A 24,066-nucleotide genomic window follows, 5' to 3' on the forward strand; every position below is an offset into this window, starting at 1 on the left:
ATCTCTTGAACCCGGCAGGGAGAGGTTGCAGTGAGTCGAGATGGTGCCACTGCACTCCAGCCTGGGTAACAGAGTGAGACTCCATCACACACACACAAAAAAATGTTTAAAAATAGATTGTAATTTTATATATTTTGATTCTCTGAAACTTGACAATTCCTGTACATACTAGGGCAACTCTCAGTAGAGTAGAATCTTTTATCACTTGTAATAATTTGTCCTCCAGTTGTTCTAGAAAATTAGAAATTTACTTAACTACAAAGAAAGAACTAAAGTTCTCCATGGAAGTCTAGCTAAAAAGATGAATGTCAAGTTGGGCATTTGAGGTAGAGGGAAAGTATTTCAGGTGAAGCAAATAAATGTAAATAAAGGATAAAAAGAAAACAAAATATGCAAATATGAATGAAGTAGAAAGTCCACTGACTTCTCCATCTTCCATGCTGGCTGCAGTTTACACAGGAAAATCAGGGTTCGGGGGTTGAGGTTGGCACTGAAACTGACTTTGAGGAAGTAAGCAGTCACATGCATATGTCATTTAGATAGAACACAGTGTGCAGGAAACCTCCAGATTATCTCACTTTCAGCCTCTAGGACAAAACCTCCACTCTAACCTGTCTGAAAGTGGTTGACATTTTCCTTCAAAGTATTTAAAGAAGAAAGTCCATAAACTGTTAAGATGCCCACGTTTTCCACAATTCTTATAGACTGGAAGCTAAGGATCTAATTTCTAAGGTCATTCTTTCCCCCTCATGTACTCCTTTTTCCATTTCCTATCTTCAGATCCTCTTGAAATTAATTTCCTAGAACCCTATAATACTTTGGTTTGTTTAGCATGCTCTAGACTTCCACTTGACCTTTCCCTTGACAAAGTCTGCTGTAAAATGGTCAACCTTCTGTGGCAAAAGCCACATCTGCGAAGCCAACTGTAGTTTCCCTTTAATTAAATATGACAAGTTTAGTTACCCAATGTCTTATTTTCTACTTTATAAATAAATATACATATACACGCCTATGCATTTATTGTAGTAAATTCCAACAGTGGACACAGAATAAATAAGGGTGGAGGATGAAAGCAAATCATAAAAGTAAAGGTTTAATGAAAGTGTTCATCTCTCCACATAGTTCACTAGAAATATCAGGTAATCATTGAATAAACAAGTCTACATTTTTCTGAGTACTTTCTTATTTGGAAAACTGTAACATTTGCATAACCTTCCATGCTGAAATTGTTTATAAAATTAAAATTCAGATTATAAACTACAGCTCAAATGTGGTATAAACCTGAAAATGATTCAATTAAAAAAATGCATTCCAATGATCCATTCTCATTCTAAATTGAGACTGTTTCCCTGAAAGGTCTGCTATACTCATATCAACTATATCCTTACCCATTAAATATCTTCCTTTGCCCATTGGTTGTGTTGTAATGAAAACTTCCACATTTCCATTATTAATCAGTGTATGTTAATGATCTTATGCTTCGGCTGGGTCTCACTTCACTTCACCTTGCTTCATTAACAACAAGGGTATTAATTAACCCACAATCTACTGGCAGTGTAAAAGCATCAATTCCCTTGTTATCATACATAATATTGCATGTTCAAAGGTGGTGAGAATAGATTAACCCAGAAGATGAGCACCTCAAATGAAATCCACAGTCAAAATTTAATTTTTAATCACTTCTCTTGTGAGTAGTCTGATACAGTGTCAGCTGGAACTAGGACCTCTCTCTCTCTCTCTCTCTCTCTCTCAACCTTTTTGAAGCAGTTAGCTCACCCAGTGGCCATTCTGCTCACAGCTGGAATTCAAGAAGCAGGTCTTTGTGCTGGAGATTAGAACGCCCTTAAGTGGGTACTGAAGCACCTGATTTGGGGCTTAAAGCTTGAGTTGAATGGTAGATTTTTACTTCAATTATGCTTTTCATCCATGATTCCAGTCTCTAGCAAAAATAATCTTTGGGATAAAACTCGGAATATATTTGGGCTCATTTCCCGATTCAAATGGTAGCTCCATCACTGAAGCAACTGAATTAACTTCTACCTTGGCTTCTATGTCCATCAAAGGGGGATAATTATCTTGCACAAGGATCCATCTAATGGAACAAGGTTTGAATAAATAAATTGATGTCTGGAGTAATCTTTGAACCTGGTTCTCATAGCTAGAAGGGTTCTCAAATGTCATGTGGCCTAAAGCCTCTGCTTTTATAAGTGAAATAACTGAGAAAATTTCTATACAATTCTAATTATCTCATCACCTGTCACTAATTTATAAAGCCTTCCAATGCTTCGATTATGGTCAACAAATACTATACATTACATTCTCCGTATCAGTAATTAGGAGAGAAGCTCAAGGAACTACCAAAATCCAAACCAAACCAAAACAAAACCACAGCACACACATTATAAAGTAGAACAGAAATCATATTCTAACTTGAGCACTTTTTCTCTCTTGACACCATTTTGGGGATTTGTACTGTCACTGTGGACAGCTGTTTCAAGTCTTTGCTTTATCTGGAAAAACAAGCCCTTACCAAACAGTGGTACTCTTCATCTGCATCTGACGCACACCCAGGGCAGCTGGAGTTTGTGCTAATGAATTCAGTCTTTCATTGATTTTGTTTTTATTAGCATGTATGCAAACAAATTAATCTTAATTTTTTTTTTTTTTTTTTGAGACAGAGTCTCACTCTGTCGCCCAGGCTGTACTGCAGTGGTGCAATCTCAGCTCACTGAAACCTCCCCCTCTAGCATTCAAGCAATTCTCATGCCTCAGCGCCACCACTTCTGGCTAATTTTTGTATTTTTAGTAGAGGCGGGGTTTCACTATGTTGGCCAGGCTGGTCTCAAACCCCTGACCTCACGTCATCCACCCACCTTGGGCTCCCAAAGTGCTTAATCTAAGATTTTAAAGTGACAGTTTCAAAAAGCTGAAAAAGACTAAGTAGCAGCCCAGTCCAGTTATTTGCCTTGGATAAAGCGATCTTCACAGTTTAAGATGGTAAAAGGCTGATATCCTTATTAAACATTTCCACAAATGTAGATTCTATGGGTTCTAACAATAGTGATTTACCATCTGGGGATACCTATACATACTTCAAATTTCTTTTATGTTATTTTAAAAATTTCAATTAAGTGTGTTTCTTTTGATTCTGAAATTTGTTGCATTTGACTAGAGGTTTCACATTAATTCTTAAAATACTTTAAATACATTAAAATATCCTCCAGCTTTTTTATTTTTAAAGACATGGATATAGTTATCCCAAATACGTGCCTATAATGATATTGGCTATTTAGCAACCCATCATCTAATATACAATATTTTCTTACTTATTTTGTTTATTGTCTGATTCCCTCCAATAGAATATAAGCCTTCAGGAGGGTAAGTAGTTTCTCTATTTTGTATCCCTGGCATTTAGAACAGTGCCTATGCAATTGGAGGTCAAAGATATTTAAAGGAATTAAATAAATAAAGGAACTAAATTTTTCTAATGTATTCATTCAGGTGCATGCAGAAACTCAATAACTAAAAATGCACTGTTACATTTTTTATAGAAGCAGTGTATAAAGCTAAAAGTTAAGGAATTGCAGGGAAATGGCTAGTAGAAGAGATATGATGTAATATATTTCATCACTGAGGGAAAACTGCTGCTTTTCTCCTGCAACACTATTTCTGAATATCCCAAAATGGCTTGGTAATAAAACTCTGCAAATGGAATTTAGTAGTAGGGTGATAAATCAAAGCTATTCTTTAGAAATGTTATGGCATAATTTCTCAAAGGAACTTAAAAAGTTTCCCATTGGACAAGGTTATATAAAAACACAGTTAAATCATCACCAGGTATGGCCACTCAGCCTTAGATTCTAAGCTTAATACCCTGTCAACATTCTAACAGCTCTATGAGGCTGAAGAAAAGTAGCAGTAATATGAAATTAGACCAAATTTCCTAAGCCCTCGTGCAAGGGCTGCACGAGGTGTTTCCAGCATAAAATGACTTTGGAGGTCACCTACACGAATTCTCAGGTCTCCCTCCCATCTAAAATTCTACGGTTCTGTAACATAGTTTGCAAGGAAAGAAAATATAGATCCCTTTGAATCAAAGGGTTTTAGTGATGAAAGATACCTCAGAGATCATTTCATTTATTAATTGCTCAAAGTCTCTGGCTGTTTTTTTAATGGAGCCCAGATCTGGTACTCAAGACTTTAGAATCTCATTTTAGTAACCTTTCTACTCTGCTATGTGCATTTTCTCCTTTCTTAAAACATGATTTCTCTCAGAAGCATTCTTGGCTGTGACACCTAAGGACCACCCAGGAATTTGTGTCGTGTGACACAACCCACAAAAATCCAAATGGTTTTTGTTCACTATAGTCACATCTTCTCATTCCAAGAGATGAAAAACCAAACATTTTGTGTGTCCAGTACCTCTGTCCCCTCTGATGGTGTCCTTTTATCCAAAACCACTTTAATGCATGGACTGGCAGTGTAAGTTTGTCAGTTATGAACTTCTCAGGCTGCAGAACTCCAGGGCAGGGGCCAGCGGACATGAGGCTGAACACACAGTCCTGTCAGAGGAGTTGGAAAGCGGGAAAGAAGTTCCCAATTCTCTGTATATCTATAACCATTAGAAACCTGGAATTGGTCTTTCAAAACGTGGAAGTGAGACAATGTTCTATTTCAGTGGCTTTCAACTTGGCTGCAGATTGCATCACCTGGGGAACTTTTAAAGGCCTTAAGGCCTAGGCACCAACTCAGCCCAACGGAATTAGGATCTCAGGACATTGCTGTTTTGTTAAAAGCATCCCAGGTGCTGCTAATGTGCAGCTACAGATAAGCTACACTGGTCTGTTTATTACATGACCTTACAGAAATAAAAAGATATAAATACAAGATAATTCCATGTACATGTACAATTGTACAAAATCATGAAAAGACTTACTGCCATCTAAATATTTACCTACCCTCAGAAAGTTTTAGTACTGCAAAAGACATGCTGCTACAGGGTTATTATGGTCTGGCAACCTGGGAGAGAAAGCCTGGAATAGAGGCACCCAGCATCATTCCAGGAATGCTAAAAGGTAAGGTAAGCAAGGAATAAGTTCACTTACATTGTCTTCCATCTTTCCAAGGAGAAGAAAGATATTCTTAATTTTCCTCCATGAAAATTACATAATTAAATATCAAGGGATTATCATGAGCTTGGTGTTGGCAGGAGACAAAATTAAAAAGTTAATAGAAAATGAGGTACCTGTCCTCGCTTTACTCAATGTTTTCTCAGTGCAATGCTTAAAAAACATCACAGCCGGGCGCAGTGGCTCACGTCTGTAATCCCAGCACTTTGAGAGGCCGAGGCGGGTGGATCACGAGGTCGAGAGATTGAGACTATCCTGGCTAACATGGTGAAACCCCGCCTCCACCGAAAATACAAAAATTAGCCGGGCGTGGTGGTTCGCACCTGTGGTCCCAGCTACTCGGGAGGCTGAGGCAGGAGAATCACTTGAACTTGGGAGGTGGAGGTTGCAGCGAGCCGAGATAGTGCCACTGCACTCCAGCCTGGTGACAAAGTGAGACTCCATCTCAAAAAAAAATAAAAATAAAAAAATAAAAGTCACTAGGTTGACCATCAAGAGCTTCTGGACTGTATCAGTTGAGTGAGACACTCCTATAATATAAAACAGGCACTTTCACAGAGGTTGTTTCCTCTTTAGAACAGTAACGAACTCACTCCTTCAATCACATGCTCAACCTACTATGTGCTGCTAAACGCCAACCCCCCAACACTGAGGTATCTCTGAAAGAATCAAGGCGGGTTGTATAGACATTTCCACACAGAGGCATGTTAACAGAATATACTGAATGATAACCTCATGAAATTAAAAAAAAAAAAAAAAAAAGCAGCCATACCTAAAAGAAATCAGGTCAGGCCTAATGAGAATCAGCTGGTAGGCTTTACCTATTCCTACTATTCTATTCTCTGTTGGCTTTTTTTTTTCTTGGAAACCTGTAATCATAAGTACATTTTCTTCAAAAAGATGAATAAGGAAATGGGAAATAACATATTTCCTATGTTTTCCCTAAGGTAGACCTGTCATAAGATAGATTCAGAAAGAAAAATCAATAAGAAGGGGTTTCTCCATATAATCCACAGTTTTCCCCCTGCTTTGAAACAGAAATCATCATTCACTACAGAAGTATCTGTAAGCAAAACACACTTTATCCTCTCTAGGCAGGAGAAAGGGTTAACTAGGTACAGTCACTAGCAGGACCACAACAGAGCAGGACTGGCTGGGCCCAAACTTGCTCCCCCATCCCTCCAACTCCTCTAACTCACTGCTCCTTGTTTCTTTTTCTTTCTTGCCTTCCTTGTAATTCTCTCATGTAAATCTCATGCCCAGTGATGTTTGCCCCATTTCTGGGAAAAGATAAAGCTCCAAAAACAACTTGATTTTCCTCTAACACTTCAAAATATTTCAAGGCAAAACCTGAACCTTGGGGGAAAAAAAAAGGAAATCTTTGAAAACAGCTTCAATCACTGTCCAGGTTCACAAATATCTAGTTACCAGACTCAGTTTTCCTACTTTAAACAATGAAGAACTATCGGACAAAAGAAGAAAATGTTGAAAAATTTAGATGACAATGAATTTCATTCCTGCTTGCTCTCAGGGAGTGTTACTGCTAACTTAGTAAACAAAAAGGGATCTTGTCACAGATGAATGAACATTTCAAAACTGGCTGCAAATAAAGACCCAAATGCCTGGTCAGTTTGCTTGTTTCTTTTCAGCACTTCCCATTGATCTTCTCTTTAAGAGTTTAGGAAATTCACTCGGCCAAGCACGGTGGCTGATGCCTGTAATTCCAGCACTTTGGGAGGCCGAGGCAGGCAGATCACGAGGTCAGGAGTTCAAGACCAGCCTGACCAACATGGTGAAACTCTGTCCCTACCAAAAATACAAAAATTAGCAGGGCGTGGTCATGGGCCCCTATAGTCCCAGCTACTCTGGAGGTTGAGGCAGGAGAATCGCTTGAACCCCAGAGACAGAGGTTGCAGTGAGCCAAGATCATGCCATTGCACTCCAGCTGGGTGACAGAGAGACTCCATCTCAAAAAAAAAAAAAAAAAAAAAAAGAAAGAAATTCACTCATTCACTCATGCATTCCTTCATTCCACAGATATCACTGGATGACTTCTTGTTCCTTTCACTACCAAGGAGGAAGCCTATGTACTTGAGGGATTATGAAAATAGATATAGTAGGTGTGCGTGAGTCAACTCATTTAGGAAAATCATTAGTAGGTTGCTTTCATCTCTAGAATTATTTTTCCTTTAAAAAGCTTGATTTGCTGATAGAATACTATATGAATTGTTTAGTTGTTTCCTATTCTATTCTTGAGTCCAGAAACAACAGAAATGCCTTATTTTAATAGCCCTGGCATTCTCCTCCCTGCTATATTCAATGGAGTAAACTTTAGTCGTATGTTAACATCAATCAGTAATCACTTCCACTTATCCTATGGGAGCACAGAGGGCCTCCTCTATTGGGTCCTGCATCTACATTTTCACAAATTAGTGACTTCTGTGGGAAAGGGATGAGAAATTACTCACATCTCTTGTTCAGTTATACTCCCCAGCCTCTGGTGGGTCCAAAAATGTAAGAATCCAGAACAGGCTCATCTCAGTCTCCAGGACCATTCCTTGTCTCCCATGGACTCTCTCCTCCTCACTGCTATTGGGCCATGTGGAGGGCCACCATATGGCTGCACGCGGCCCCAGATGGCTCCATCTCCCTAAAAGGGGCGCTCAAGAACATAAAAATGCTGCTGTGTACTTTTATTGCAGCCCCTTCTCATTTTCCTCCATCTGTCCTCCATATGGTTTATGCAACTCTCTTCAGCTCCTGCACACCCCGGCCTTTGATAATGAGGGTTGCTTACCTGACCGAGATAAAGAACTAGAATTCACCTTTGTAAGCGACAAGGGGTCCTGTTACTTTAAATACCTGATTCACTTAGTATTTGAGCTATTAATATCTCCTTTTCTTCAATTTGCACACATTTATTTTATATTTATTATATTTCTTATAATCTTATTAACAGAAACCACGTGGTGGCTTTTCTGTTGTGTTTTCTCCAACTGTCGTTCTTGAAGTTTGGAAGAGCTACACTGACTTCCACTTAGGCATCTCTTTTATACACACATTAATCATTTTCTCCAAAGTTGACTTTTCCATTTTCATAAAATCTTTCTTTGGTGAAAGTTGTTACCACTTTTGCCACTCAGATGTCTCCGCAAAACTCTAACGTTTCATGTGTGTCCTTCCCCCAAACTCTAAGGAAATGAGCAGGAATTAGGTGAGGTGACCCCAACCAACCCCTTCTTCCCCACTTAGGTTGGTGCTAGGAGAGTCAAGCCATGAAGTCCTGGTCCTCTTGGCTTTGTGAGCACATGGCAGAAGTGACATACATGATCCAAGGGTTGGTATAACTGAGAAGAAAGCAAGAATAAGTCACTAGACAGGATGCAAATCACTATATTTCCTAATAGGAGGCAAATTCTGACATTAGCAACAATAATAAGAGTGATTTGTCATTCTCAGTGTTAAGTAGTGGGAACCTGTGAGCACCTGAGCCATTTTCTCAAAAGCAAAGAGAACACAAACTCATGACAATTAAAAAGAAAAAGAAATCAAGCTAGGCCTGGGCAGGTTATAATAATTTCCCTGCTTACTAATGTAACCCAGACACAAAGTCTTGCACTACAGAACTGTAGTGTTATTAAGAAGAACAAAGTATTCAATCTTTCCAAACCCCTACTAAAGTGTCTTTTCCATGACACATCATTTGTCTGTATTCTAGCTCAAAACACCTGTGTAAAGCAGTCTGGTAATCAGTAGACTGAAAATTAGACCCACCTTCCATGATGATTATATTTGATGAAGCAGAACATGGGAATAGTGCTCAAACGCACAAAATATTAATCTATAGACATACAAAATCAACCTAGCAAATGCCAAGAGAATATATTTTTCTTTTAGTTGTTTGTTTAGTGTATATAAATGACAACTATTGATTTTGTCTTCAGACATATGCAAAATAGGGTATTTATCTGAATTTTAAAATCACACAATAATTTTACTGTAGGATACATGATTAGGTCATTTTGATACTGTTTTCTTCCCATTTACGTATTTCACACATTCTTGTTTCTCTTATTGTCCTTTATAACGCAATATAAACCCAGACATCACTTACGTTCAGACAAAACTCCAGGGACACAAGGAAATTCTTGTTCCCACCTAAGCTGTCATTTCAAAATCCTTCCTGCATGGTAAAAACCTAAGGAAACTGTGGGTCTCACAGGTGCTATGGAAGGAGCAAAAAGTGCATTTCAGTTAAGGGATCAAGTTGCAAAATGCAGGCTACAGTCAGAGGCCTATTCATTGGAATAAATGCTCCAGCATGGAACAAATTACCAATTCTGGTTAAGAGAAGCAAGTACTCTGCCTTCTGAGATAAAGGAAGTTACCGATAAGTCATTTTGTAAGTGGAATAGTAGTGTTTCCAAAAGTGCATGGGTGGAAAAGCAAAGTGAGTGTTCTACTCTCAGATTAAATTTAAAAGACAAGAAGTCTGATCAGTAAGGCTTTAGTGCATTACAGTTTCTGCTTTGAAGAGCTGGGAGTACCACAGTCTGCACCTCAGGGCTTGTTCTGACCAGGCAGTTTGTAAACCACTTGGAAAAAGGCAGAAGTTGCCACTAAGCATGTAGCTGCTGAGTAGTTGCATTAATTGTTGACATTTCAACACAGAGGCTGCTCCCCGCAGCTCAGCACTGCCTACATGCCAGGTGAACGCCTGCTAACCCTCCTCCCCCTTGTATTTCTTTCCACTGAATGTTGCTATTGAATGTTGGTCTCTTGCCAACTGCCTTTAGGTGAGATTTGGGAAAAATTGCCAAAGAAACAAGAACAGCTGCCTTCATATCATTTTCTTTGTACAGCTACTTCCCGGGAAACTGCTTGGGATCTACATGTGTCCATTTACTGGATTTAAACAAATCAGCACAAGGCAAGGGATGAGTCGCACAAAGCATATGCTATTTCTCCCCACCCTGGTTTCAGCTAACAGTGGGAACCTTGCCCCTGAGGGTACTGACAAGGGCATCAGCCGCTGTAAGTCTGGAAGCATGAGCTACTCAGAGCCTTACCTGTTTCTTTGTCCTGGACTTCTTCCAGGTGCAAGTCATTCAAAAGGTGCTCCAAAATCTTCTCCGGGGTCCCGGACACCACCACATATCTGTCAGAGAGCAGAGAGTCCACTGAGTCATCCTCGGTGGAAGACTGCGAGCGGCTGCTCCATTCATCGTCCTCATCCTCCTCGTCGATGTATTTGAAATAAGGCACATCGAAGGTAGGCAAGGGCAGCTCTCGGTCTGAGAGCGCGGCGGCGGAATCTTTCCTCTCCAAATGAGGGTCAAAGACCCTCAGCCGGGAGCTGCCCATTGTGAACGGTTACTAACAAAGGCATCCCCTAAATGCTAAAAGATCTTGCCATCCCTGTCCTTTCACTGGGAACTGAGTCCATCTGGCTGCTAAGAGCTCTGCAGTCAGCTAGAACGCTGGAGAGGCGGAGAGAAAAGAGAGGGAGGGAGGGTAGAGGAGGCAGAGAGCGAGTGAGATGGAGCAAGGGAAGGGAAGGCAGGCAGGGAAAAGGAAACGGGAGCGCGTGCCTCTGTGGCTGCAGGGAAACTCTCACCTCCAATGGCTCTCCGCACTCCCAGCTGTGGGGGCTGGGCCGCAGCACTGCACTTTCTTCAGCACCAGGACGCTCTGGTCTTGCTCTTTAACCTGAACAGTCGTCACTTCATCATCTTGCTTTAATTGTGGACAGGGATGATGGATGAGAGAAGGAAAAAGAGAGAGAAAATTAAAAGGGGCAGGGGTGGGAAGGAGCTAACTAAAGCTATATTTTCTAGAGTTGCTTTACAGTATCATCTCTTTAAAGATTCAGAATAAATTAGGAGTCTGGTCAAAAATCTCCCTCTAATATTAAAGTATCCAGGCTCAAATGCTATGAAAACTTACAACATTAGAGACATACATACTTTAAAGGAAATAGAAAACAAAGTGGAGATGGAATTCAGAGTTTATTTTTAAAACTACCTAAACAATTTAGAGACTACAAAATTCAAAGTTTCAAAAAGCACAACATATTAATTACATGTGTACTATATTCTCTTTTACCTGGCAGATGTTTATTAAACACTCTATTAAAGTTGAATCATACAAAATATACATTATTTACACATGAAGACAATGAGTAAGCCATATTCCACAGTCATAATCAATACATATATTCATTTACTTTACACCCTTACTTTAAAAGGCAGGCAAGAAAAAAAAAAAAAAAACGACCCACTCCATCATTCAGTTCAATTTTTTTTCAGACTTGAGAGGGCCTTCAAATTTATCATGTACTTGTTTTGCCAGAATACAAGCAAAATGGATCTCTAGTTAGAATCTCGTCTAGGCTGAAATTCAGATGTCATGGATGAGTGCACAGACTTTCTTCACCTCAGTCCCTTTTTAAAAAGGAGAGACGGCTGAACCATCATTCATTTCTGCACACACAGCTTCCACAGCCCAGAGCGAGTGCGGCCCGCTGACGTGGCTCTGTCACAGAGGACAGCTTGCTGCTGACCCAGCAGGGTGGCCTCCAACTCGGAGCCATGAACACTTTCAGAGTGTTGAGTGTGAAATTCTCCCAGTGTGCAATACCCAGTAAGCGTAAGGTAGCCCGGGAAAAAGGAACTGTAAGATGCATGTCAGAAAATCTAGCTTCCCTATTTCTGAGGATTTGAGCAAAAGATTAAAGGAAGAAAAGTTGATAGTAAGTAGATTTCACCTTAAAGATGATGTCACCTCTTTTAAAAGGGCACTATGTGCTTAGGGCTACTAGCACATTTCCCCTACTGACAGAAAATTCTACCTACCTACCGTCAGGTACAAATATAAAAGAGGATAACCCCACCCCCAACAGAGAAAAAAATATCCATTGTGCCTTATTAATTAGTTCTACAGGCTAATCAGGGATGTCAATGTATTTTATTCACCTTTCATAAGAATAGGAAGGCACTAATCTTGCCTAATTGCCAGCCAAATCACTGATAAAATTGTGACTTTACCTCCTGGTATTCTGATTCCTAAGAAAATGCAGTAAGCTAATCATTTAAGTCCTCCAGGATTTTCTTAAAAACAAAAATATGTGTCATTCTAAACGGCAATATAATTTTATAATCATTCTTTTTTAATCTTTTAGTGGTAAATAATTTCACTATGTAAAACTGATGTATTACATTTCAGCAAGGTCAGACGCATGCAGTTACTGTGGCAATTAATGCTGGATATTCATTGTTAAACTCCCTGAGGACGACAGTGGGACTCCCGTAACATGAATACCAATGTGTCATTGCTATCTTTCATTTCTCCAAAGGGGTTCCTTTGTTGTCCATGTGGCTGAAGTGAAATAAGGTGGCTGCAGAGAAATGCATATATTGACCAACGCCGCCCCCCCCAAAAAAACAAAAAACAAAAAAACAAAAAGGCAGAATGACGGTCTGGGATGCTGAGACACACAGAACAAACAAATAATTCTGTTCTCTGAAAGGACAAAAATATTTCCCTGGTTTCCTTTAATCATGCGCCAATACTCATTTTATATGAGCTTGCTGTCATTCTGAAGTACGTTTTACATTCTATGTGCATGTGATATATGGCATTATTAACTTCCACAGGCCATGCACATACATATGGATGGGAAAGGCTTCTCTAATGCCTGTGTAACTAATATGTATTACATGGCTATGTGCACAGCAGCCACACTCTGCCAGGCAGGGGAAGAGCTGAATCATATTGATGTACTATCAATAGCATCTATGTCATTGTGATAGTTTTCCATTTTGAAGACCTATTAAAAATAAGGAAGAGAAAAAGCAGAAAAATTAATGTACAAAGGGAAATATGTTATCTAAAATTGCCATAAAAATGTAATAATCCTACGTATTACATCTGGCTCTCAAGAAGGAAAGGTAAATTAATGTTTCCTGACCCATGCATGCTTAACTAATTTCTCATCCTGAGAAAGAACAGAAGTACCATAGTTGAGGTTCTGAGTATGAAATTTTATTCTTGTGCTTGCTTGGTTAAGATTAAAAGTATTAAGAGAACCAATAACAGAAAATATATTAAATGACAAATAGTTCATGAAATGCAGGTAAAGTATTAAAACACTTAATTGACATTCATTCAACAAATAGTGAGGGCTTGCCTCCTTTGCATAAGGCACTGTTCTGGACACCACGTGGCAAGTGAAGATGAGTGAGGCGAGTACCCTGCTCTTAACTGACAAGTTAATAGGCTCAATGACAACATAAGTATAACTGGGTGAGCACCCTAAGATGTGGCCAAATGCAAGAGACAATGCAAAAGTAGAATCCATGGGATCTGACGGTCAAAGATAACTATGGGTGACTGAGAGAATGGAAATACCATTAAACAGGGGAGAAAGTGTACGAAGGAGCGGCTCTGGTGAGACCAATGCTTCTGATTTTAAACACTGACGTTCTGTACTAAGACAGCCTGCCTGCCACAGATGTTTAGCAAGCAGTCAGAAATAAAGAACCAGGCCTCTGGACAAAGGTCGAAGGTAGAGACAAATTTATGAATTATTTAAGCTTTGGTAATGGAAGAGATTGTTAAGGAGGAGCAGGAAAGAGGCAGAACTATGAGCATTGGGGATTAAAGGAGCTAAAAACACAGTAAGGGGAAGAAGTAAAGTGGGAGAATATTCGAGTCATGGGGGAGCCTACTTACAGAGAGACCATGAAGACCACTACCAAGATGAGTCAGGAGGAGAGCCAGGAGAGCACTATATCAGGAGACCCCAGGGGAACGCCTGCCTGACACTGTAACATTTACAAAGATGGTAAGTCTAAGGCCACTTAAGGTCAGGAGTGGGGAAAATGTGTTAAACTGTGAGTGAACAAGGAGGAAGAGAAGACTACATCTTGGAAATTTCATTATAAAGGAAAGAAGTCAGTTTGAAGAGACTCATTCCTCCTCCAAAATCAAACCTGTCTGAAGCAGGCAGTACCTGAGAACCTTTCAGATGGCAAACGCGAAGAATCATCTAGCTTGACACTACGACACTCAAGAAGTCATACCAGTAGCACGAATTCCAATGCTGTTTGCCCTTAGGTCTGTGAACACATGAACTGAAGATGTTAACTGAGAGGAAGGCATTTGTAGCCAATAGCTTGTTATACCTCTTTTCATCTCACAACTTTCTTGGCCTAACACTTATTTATCCCACAAAGTTCACTTCAAGAATCACCTCCTCCAGGAAGACCCCGGTCTTCAGGTTGATCTTGTTGGCCCTTCTGTGTGACCTCACAGCACCACATGTATCCTTCTAATTCAGCACTCTCAGGAGCACTTACTGATGCACTTTCTGCCCCCACCTTGCCCAAGCTCAGTTGTGGGCAAGTACTCTTATCTTCTTTACTTTGAATTCCCAATAGTTAGCCAGATCTTGACATTTCACACTCAATGAACATTTACTGAATACGTTTATAAACAAAGGATGAATAAATGTATTTGCATTTTAAAGTGGAGGTTTAGAGAGCAACACTTTAAATCTCTTTTTTCTTTTTTCGGGGGTGGTGGTGGGGTGGGGTGGGAGGACATTCTCAATCTGTCACCCAGGCTGGAATGCAGGAGCACAATCTCAACTCACTGCCACCTCTGCATCTTGGGCTCAAGTGATCCTCCCACCTCAGCCTCTTGAGTACCTGGGACTACACGCACATACCACTGGCCCAGCTAATATTTTATTTTATTTTGTAGAGACGGGGTTTCACCATGTTGCCTAGGCTGGTCTTGCCTAGGCTGAGCTCAAGCAATCTGCCCACCTCAGTCTCCCAAAGAACACCTTAAATCTCTAAGAACACATTTCAATTGGTGAATTGTGATAGAGCCCAGAGAGAAGGGACATTTTACTGAGAGATTCTCTTCCTAAGGAGGGATCGTCAAACTCTGCTGGTGGTCATCAAACTCCACAGGGCACTGGCCTGCCCTGCTTTGCATTCTGACCATCAGCTTAGCTGAGGCACTCAAATAGACCGGGTTAAGCTGAGAAGAACAGCTGGCATGCTTGTTAAATTGGACAATGGCAAAGCTAGGCAAGGAGTTACATATACATCAGATCAGAATGACCTGCTCTAATTCAGGGTCTTAGCCTGAGAGTAGCTCATGTGAGACAGCACCAAGCCTTGGCCACTACTTAAGATAATATATGATAAGTATTTTGTGAAGTATAAAACATCATGCAGTTATCAGTTACTGGACCATTAATAGCTCATATAATTTTATTCCATAGTGGTAGAGGTAATGACAACTGAAGAACTAAGGAGACAACACTGCCATATGCAACAAACAGAACTACCAGGAACGGGCAACTGGGGAGGAATCAGCCATGACCAGGCAGATAAACCTATGACAACTAACACTGAGGGCTTACCATACAGCAGGCAAAGCTAAGGGCTGAAGATCCACTACCTTACCTAATCACTATAATGATCTTATGAGACTAATGCTACGAAAATTCCAATTTTACAAATGGAGACGGGAGCCCAGAGATTAAGTAAGAAAGATCACAGAGCAGAGAGATGGCGAAGCTGAGATTGAACCCTGACAGGCTCGACGCCAGTGCCCTTAACCAGAACCACAGTTGTCCCCTAAGATGGCCAATGCTCTATATTATAGATGACAACTATCAAAGGAGATGTCACTTTCCCTCGAGCTGACTGCCAGTGCAGGGCAATCTGTTGGTGGGTCGGGCAACAGGGAGGTCTAGGCCAAAGTGAAAGTCAAAAGTTCTATCATAGCCGGGTTTTAGTTCTGGATGTCTTGTCTGGTTTGGGAAAGCCCTACAAGGGCTTTCATTCTAAGAGAGGAAGAGAGTTGGCAGGATCTGAGTGCAGTGGTGTGACCATAGCTCAACCAGCTCAGATCGGGCAGTGCTCGAGACCCAGCAAGAGGAAAATGAAGTGTCGACCAGACCCGAATCAGTGACCAAGGCAGGAACAGAGCTAAACACGGCAGAGACTGGCTTTACAGGAAGGCTGTGTTTGTGGGCACCTATGTCTATGCAACTTGAGACATGCAGGTTAAGGCTGGTGGAGATGGGGCTCCCAGTATATAAGCTGCCTCGGGCCTGATGGGCTCAAGAACTGGGTAGACATGAATTATAGACTTTAAAATGGCTAATTTTATGTTATGTAAGTTTTACCTTAAAATTGAAAAAAAAAAAAAAAAAAAAAGAACTGGGCAGAGATGAGTCTGTGGACACAAATTTGTTGGCCAGAGGACACATGAATCTGCCCCAGGGAGCCACAAAGGGCTCTGAGAAGTACGTCCTGAGAGGCACAGTTTGGGTAGCTGGAAGGTCCGAGAAAGAAGAGTTCAGGAGGATAAGTAGCAGCGGATTATTTCCACTCTCTGAGCCACTCTACCCTGTGGGAGAGGAAGCCCTGGAATTACTCATGACGTTCTAGAAAGGTGACTTTCCACTAGAGGGTGATGAGATAAAAGTGGCTGCTTGGGGACCAATATAAAGAAGTATTAACAGCAGAGATGGACCCAGCTGTCCCTCAAGCTGAAGCAGAGTCTATCAGCAATATCATAGAACAAATGAAGACGATTCTGGATCAAGAGTCAGGGCTATACTTTGCGCCCTTTCCAACACAAAGATTCTACAAAACTAATCTTGATTCCACTTTTCTCACAGAAGCCCAAAGCGTTGGCTCTCCTAAATAGGAAGAAGGCACGATTTAGCAGTTAGGTATCTCTTCCCATCTTGTACTATGGAAATTCACATAAAGCCTAGCTGACCAAGCCATCAATACCCACATCTGTTTCTGTTCTATAAATGTGGGTACAGCAGATTATAATACTTATCTGGAAAAAAAAAAAATCTCCTCTAGCCAAAAAGAATTTTGTTCGAGAACAACCCTTAGATAATTTGCTGACAATGTATCTCATGATTCTTTTTCTCACGAAAAAAAAAGTAAACAGATGTTTCTTAAAAAGGTCAAAATATTGCTGGCAAGATAGAACTGATTAAGAGAGAGATTAAGTTAGCAGATGTATGTCAAGGTGAGCCGCTTAGACTCACCCGACCACAAAGGAGCTGGCCTAACAAATACGTCTTTGTACAAGATACTCTGGCAGAAGGAGAGTATTTAGATAACGATAATTAGTTCTTTCCTTTTTTTAATCCCACACATATTAAGATTAATAACTCTAATGAAAGCCTAAACAAGATTAATAGGATTCATCATCCCAACATTTATAAAATCTAGGTAAAGTCTGACTTTTATAGATATCAAAATAAACATATATTTATTACAGAACTTGACCAAACTCCAACAGAAAACCAATATGCATGACTAAACAGAAACGTTCTGGCTACTAGAGAAAAACTGTATGTATTAAATCTCATTGCCTCTAAGAGTATCATCATACAAAACAACTTGTCTAAAAACCCTAACACCAGAGCAAGCCTAGCAATGTGATCCCTGGGCCAATTTCAGCCAGTAACCTACTGTACAATAGAGCAGAAAAGATGGGACAGACTGTAGCATCTTGAAATATAAAGTCAATGTCTTTTTATTAGGAATATATTTCAACATGTTGTATTAGCTTGACAGATCATTCTGGATTCTGGCAGGAAAATGCACACTCAGCAAGGGTTTTGAAAGTGTTTAATGAAGGGGCTATTTACAGCTGTGTAGGTAGGTTTGATGAAACTAAGCAAAAATGGTGAGAGATAACCAGGACTAGAAAAGAGGGAGATCTCAACTAGCCCTGGGCTGGAAGGGGTAAGCGGAGGTAAAGGTAAGTATTGGATCCCTTTGGGAGCTGGAGGCATACATGAGAAGCTACCAAGGAGGAGCTGCAGTCACTGCCAGAACTGCTGGAGGAAGCTAGACAGAGGGAGGAGGAACATCCTGACCTTTCTCTCCTTCCACCCTCTGATCTCCTGCCGATGCTTCCCACCAGCTACATCCCATTCAGAGCAGGAGGACAAGAAATCCAGGATGACGCATTCCACAGTGTGTGGTGAGGACTCGCTGTCCCAGCACAGGGCAGACGTGAGAATGGAGAAAGGGATGCAAATAGAGACAGCCCAGCATGCCTCACATTTCACAGTTTCCAGAGAAGCTTGTGTTAAGTTTTCATTAATTTAGACTACACCATATTGGTCATGTATTTCATCATCCTGCTGTCCAGAAAACAGCTCAGAAATCTAAAAGCTTTAGGGTAGGGTGTGTTAGCATTTTCCTACTTGACTGATTCCAATTTCTACATGCTTTATGATCTTAACAGTCTTTCTTGTCTAGTGTCCACATCAGTTTACTGTAATTTAGCTTCTACAGCTTGCTTCACACTCTACACTTCCCATGTGACCTTTGAGAGTGGTTAGTCAATCACACAGGTGTTACTGTTTATCATAAAAGTTTAAATTTTATTAAATATTTTCCAGCAGGTTTCTAGTTCCAATATAAAAGTTCTTGGCTGATGGCCAGATTTGGGAGTGGGATGGAGGGTAGAAGAGGGAGGAGAAATGGCAGGGCCAGTTCTACTCTGATGACAGCTACATGAGAACAGTGGCTGGGTTGGTTTGGTTTTACATCCAGAACAATGTCTGTTAAATGAATGCATGGCCTGGCAAATGATGGATAAGTGGACAGATACTGTAAATCAGAATGGCTCAAGGTCAAGGACAGAGAGGTCAGCAAAAGCAAAGAGGCAGAGGTTCAGTCTCAGAGGAACTAAGTCCAAGCGGCAGGCTTGGGTAGAAAAGGAAAATTCAAGCCTGACGTCTGCAGAACGGAAAGACAAAATCTAGTCCACCGTAGCCAGGAACCAAAGCTCTAAAGTCAGATCTAGGCTAAGTCTGAGTAATGGGCATAGCAGTCTGGCAGAAGAAAGGGAGCTTGATTCTGACTCCAGGGTCTTTGGAGCCAGCTCTTACCCAGGAAGAGGCCAGTCCTCAAAGAATGGTTGAGTTCACAGCTGCGGACAAGGCCTCAACCTATACTGAGAGGACATGGGTTACAGGGCTTGCCTTATCTACAGCCAAATCCCAGCAGCCATCCAATAGCTGTGCTTCTGGGAGAATAAAAATATACTCCCCAAACTCCAAAGCATCATCTAAAAAATAAGGTTATTATGCATCTTCCAGGACTTTTAGGCACTAAAACAGACAATGAAGGCCTAGCATAGTCCCCTGCCACCCCAACTACAGTTCAATCACCAATGACTAGATAAATCTAATTTGTTTAACAATTTACACGTCTTACCAAGAACCCTTCCACCAAGCCGCAAGCCAGGGATATGGTCAATTTCTCTCTATTTCATGGGTAATAACCAATTCTTAATAGCACAAAACTTAAACTCAGATGATGGCAGCCCTTCAAAGAACTTACGGCCTGAATCAAATTAAACTGATATCCACCAAAGCGAAGACAGACCTGGTTCAAATCCTAGAGTTGCCACTTACTAGCTGGGTGGTCTCTCTGAGCATCAGCTTTCTTGCCTGTGAAATGGGATAATCCCCACCTTATAGACCCAACTGAATACTGGACACAGAGAAAGCCCTCAATAAATAGAGGGCAGAAAAATACACAAACTATATTGTAACTGTATGCCATCCATGTATACTAACACCGAAGTATTACAAAATTGAATTTGTATCAGGGTCTTGCTATGATTTTGTTTATGTGTATGTGTATATCAAAATCATCCAAATTTTAAAAACACACACAGATATCATAAAATTTTTTCCACTGCAATGCAAACCACTACCTATGGTGCTGTACGCGCCACTGAGAGGCAGAGAGCATCACAGGAGTTAACTACAGAGCTCACGGAACCTGCAGAAAAGGAGGTTCTAAGCCCCTCTGCCAGAGGAGGACTAAGGATGATGAAATTGATCATTTTCATGGGCATGTGGGCCTGTTTTTTTCTGTTACTCACCTCACCCCAAATCTCACTCACCAAGAAGTGTACACCTCTAGAGACCAAAAACTAAAAGAAGGGGGACAAGGAAGTTCAGTTGTCTCTCTGACTCTTACATTTTTAAACATAAAATGTCAAGAGACAGCTAATGCTCTATGGGCGCTTGGTCTTTGGTCAGCGTTACTGATGATCTGCAAAGGCACAGTTGCATCCTTCGTTGTTGGCATGATTGGAGTATACACAGGAGAAAACACAGCAATGACAAACAAGGTGTGATGCCAGTCATGGTCACTGGAAGTGAGGCAGCTGGCATGCCACTGCTTTCTGCTGCTCCTCTGTTCCAGATATGGTGGTTATTTCCTTCTGCAGAGACTCGGAGGTACAACCACTCGCCCTGGTTAGAAGGCCCGAGGGAATAGGCGAAGGGTCAGCCAAACTAGGAAACCACTGAGATTCTCTGAGCCACTTACCACCTGCATGCTGTAGACCAGGGCTCTTCAGCAGTGCCTCAGTTCCCTGAAACCAGCAGCCTGGGTCAATGGGCAACTGAGGGCATGGTACAGTGTGCACACATGACCTGACAGAGGCCTATTTGAGATCACGTCAGAAAAAATGAGGATGCAGAAATCTAAATTAGATCCTTAAGCATTTCCTGAAATGTTGAAGAAGAAAGGAAAAAAAATTGCCAGTGACCAGAAGCACTGCTTTTCACTAGCAGCCCAAAGGTAGGACAGAAACCTACACTAAATTATGATTAAAGTTTCTACATTCTGGTTGCAGATATATTTGTCCCATGGGGTTTGAATAATCCATGGCAGCAGTTTTACAGAAGCCTTTACAACTGAATAACAAGAGGATAACATGACTTTTCAGAGCAGCATAAATAGCTATCCCTGACTGGTTCCTATGGCCTTGACTTCTCCTCTCAAATTCCTCCCATAGGATCTGAAACTTAGTTGTGTTTGACTCAGTGAAGAACTAATTCATAAACGGAAATTATTTGAAAAAGCTAGTTCTTACCTCTGAGCAGACCCAGCAGATGTATTCTTCAAACTGAAAAAGGAAATACACTCTAAAAAATTGAAAGGCTTCAAGTCAAGGAACTCTATCGCTCTTCCCAAATTTCCTCTGTGTGTGTGTGTCAGTGTGCATCTGCATGTGTGTACGTGAGGATATGCTTGTGTGTGTGTGCACGCATGCGTGTGGAACTTCCGTGGGGGCAAAGCAGCAATCAAAAGGGGAGTTTCAGTGTTTATGCAAGTTATGGAATGAAAAATTTCTAGCTACTGTAGCAGCTGCCAGATCACGTGGAATGGGAGTGAGGAGATACAAAGCATCTTAAGTAAACACTCTTGTTTTTTCATGTTTTGTACATTCCTTGGTGTTTTTAGGAAGGCACGCCTTTAGTCTCTGCTGTAACCATATCAGAAACTCCATTTCACAGTTTGAAACAAGGTTGGGAAAAAGGTAGACAAAGTGTCACTCTTGGTGCATGGAACAGTAACAGGAGGTTGGTATTAAAAATAGGTTAAAAGAATGTAAGATGTAATTAAATATTGCTAAAATGATTTGAGAGGCAAGCAAAAAAGTAAACAAAAAACCAGAAGGAAAAAAGGAAGAGAGAAGGTTAAAATAAGACAAAGATGAATTTGATTGCATAGTGGCAGATTTCTCCTGCCTTTTTTTCTAAGGGAGGGGATAGGTGTGGAGAGGACAGGAGGACAGACTGGGTGAACAAAAAAGGAATTAATATTTAAGTGAGGAATTAGTATTAAAATGATAACACATACAAAAAACAAATTCTCTTTTCCTGAATATTAATGTGCACCTGGAGTGCCAAAGAAGGTCAAAATCCTCACATACAGACCTGCCAAGGTAAGATCTTTGCTCCACAACCTGTGATCCATTTAAGTCTGAAAGTCTGCATCCACTCTTTACCAGGGATGGATTCTTCCAAAGACTTTTCTATATTACAAAGTGACTATTGGTGATGAACCTTCCTGCCTTTTCTGCTTATCATTTCCAGGTTAATTCTCTAAGGTAGAAAACTTCTAATTTAAAACTTTAAATATCCAATGAACTGGAATCCTGAAGCTGGTACAACTTTGGATTTTTACAGATGTGATTTTAAGTACTTGACTGTGGGAAACATTTCAAACCACCCACAATTTCCTTTTCCATCAGCTCCAGTACCACAAACACTGACTGAAAGCCTAGTGCTGAACACTGGGGATAAAAGTTCAAATAAAACGTAGGAATGCTCTCAAAGAGTAAATTCTTCACGTGAGAGATAGACACTTAAGAGACAAAAATTTGCATGTTTTAAAAACAGTAATTTGGAGCTAGTGGGTAGCGGCCAATGAACCTAACCAACATCAAGAACTAGGTTACTTTCTTGGTATTTCTAAGGGTTCAAGGCAGTAAGAGCAAGCATTTCCTTCATTGTAGAGATCTGGGAATTCCAGATTTTGATCCTCCTCAGGACATTCTGATCTCAGAAAAACAATTCCAAATATTTAATGACTTGACTTGAAATATCATTTTAATGTCCTGATAACAGACACTTCTAGCTGGATATGCTAGATCAGCCATCTGTCCTGTATCAACACCATTTCACAGAGTAAATTTTTAGAAGTTTTATCCACTGGAGTATTTTTAGAACATAAAAGAACAGAATGATTCTTGGCATTGATAGACATATTCGATCAGAGTGAAAAAAGAGCTACTCAGAACTTCCTGAGTAATCAATTGGTATCCTTTATAAAATGGTGACATTTTCCCAGAAAGAGTTCAATACTCAAAAGCATGGATATTGCTGAATTTTGGGGGAAGGGTGTCTTCAAGTTAAGAAAGGAATTTTAGAGCTAGAAGAAATCTTAGACCTCTAATATCCTAATTTATTAGATGAGAAGACTGAAGCTCAGAGAGGTAAGGTGATTTACTAAATCAGCACTTAACATATTAACTTGGGAGGTAGTTTGTTCATCACAGAACTTCAATTCTTCCAGAATAAAATGAATGTCTTTGATGCTAGTAATAAAATAGTAAATTAACTGAAGAAAAACTATGCATGTGATAGTTGATCAAGAAATCTTACATTACAAAAATAAATCACAGCTATATTAAAAATCCAAGTGAGGCCAATCTCAGTGGCTCATGCTAATAATCCCAGCACTTTAGGAGGTTGAGTTGGGAGGATTTCTAGAGCTAAGGAGTTGGAGACCAGCCTGGGCAACATAGTGAGGCCTTGTCTTTACAAAAATATCAAAAAATGAGCTGGGTGTGGTGGTACCTGCCTGTAGTCTCAGCTACTCTGGAGGCTGAGGTGGGAGGATTGTGGCTGCAGTGAGTTGTGATCTTTCCATCACACTCCAGCCTGGACAACAGAGTGAGACCCATGTCACAAGAAAAAAAAAAAAAAAAAAAAGATCTGAGTGAAAAGTGCAACTCCAAAAGGAACAGAAAAAATAAAATAAAATTTTACAGAATGAGGAAGGGATTTCTCATTATAAAGACAATTTTAAAAATAAAAAATTAACAGTTTCACTCATGTGTATAAAAATAACTAATTAGGAGAGGTGGCACCAAGATGGCTGAATAGGAACAGCTCCAGCCAGTGTGGCGATTCCTCAAGGATCTAGAACTAGAAGTACCATATAACCCAGCCATCCCATTACTGGGGATATACCCAAAGGATTATAAATCATGCTGCTGTAAAGACACATGCACGCGTATGTTTACTGCGGCACTATTCACAATAGCAAAGACTTGGAACCAACCCAAATGTCCATCAGTGACAGACTGGACTAAGAAAATGTGGCACATATACACCATGGAATACTATGCAGCCATAAAAAAGGATGAGTTCATGTCCTTTGTAGGGACATGGATGCAGCTGGAAACCATCATTCTCAGCAAACTATCGCAAGAACAGAAAACCAAACACCGCATGTTCTCACTCATAGGTGGGAACTGAACAATGAGAACACTTGGA

The 24,066-nt window shown here is 40.5% G+C and overlaps 1 protein-coding gene across 2 annotated transcripts in view; it reads right to left on the reverse strand.

Moving 5' to 3' along the window:
- Positions 1 to 24,066, reverse strand: part of RAPGEF5 (Rap guanine nucleotide exchange factor 5) — a 240,670-nt gene that overhangs the window by 65,799 nt on the left and 150,805 nt on the right. The window contains exons 1-3 of one of the 2 annotated variants that reach the window (XM_031665317.1): positions 21,093 to 23,347; positions 10,747 to 10,865; positions 10,199 to 10,287 (exon numbers count right to left, since the gene is read on the reverse strand). Coding sequence is in view for 1 of the 2 variants with exons in the window: in XM_021935958.2 (XP_021791650.2) it covers positions 10,199 to 10,287; positions 10,747 to 10,865 (208 nt within the window). In the remaining variant the exon portion in view is untranslated. Of the gene's footprint in view, positions 1 to 10,198; positions 10,288 to 10,746; positions 10,866 to 21,092; positions 23,348 to 24,066 lie in introns of those variants that run through there. The other variant, XM_021935958.2, reaches the window with a different exon arrangement.

This window comes from Papio anubis, chromosome 4 (genome assembly GCF_008728515.1).
Source record: "Papio anubis isolate 15944 chromosome 4, Panubis1.0, whole genome shotgun sequence".
In the NCBI taxonomy this organism is placed as follows: Eukaryota; Metazoa; Chordata; class Mammalia; order Primates; family Cercopithecidae; genus Papio; species Papio anubis.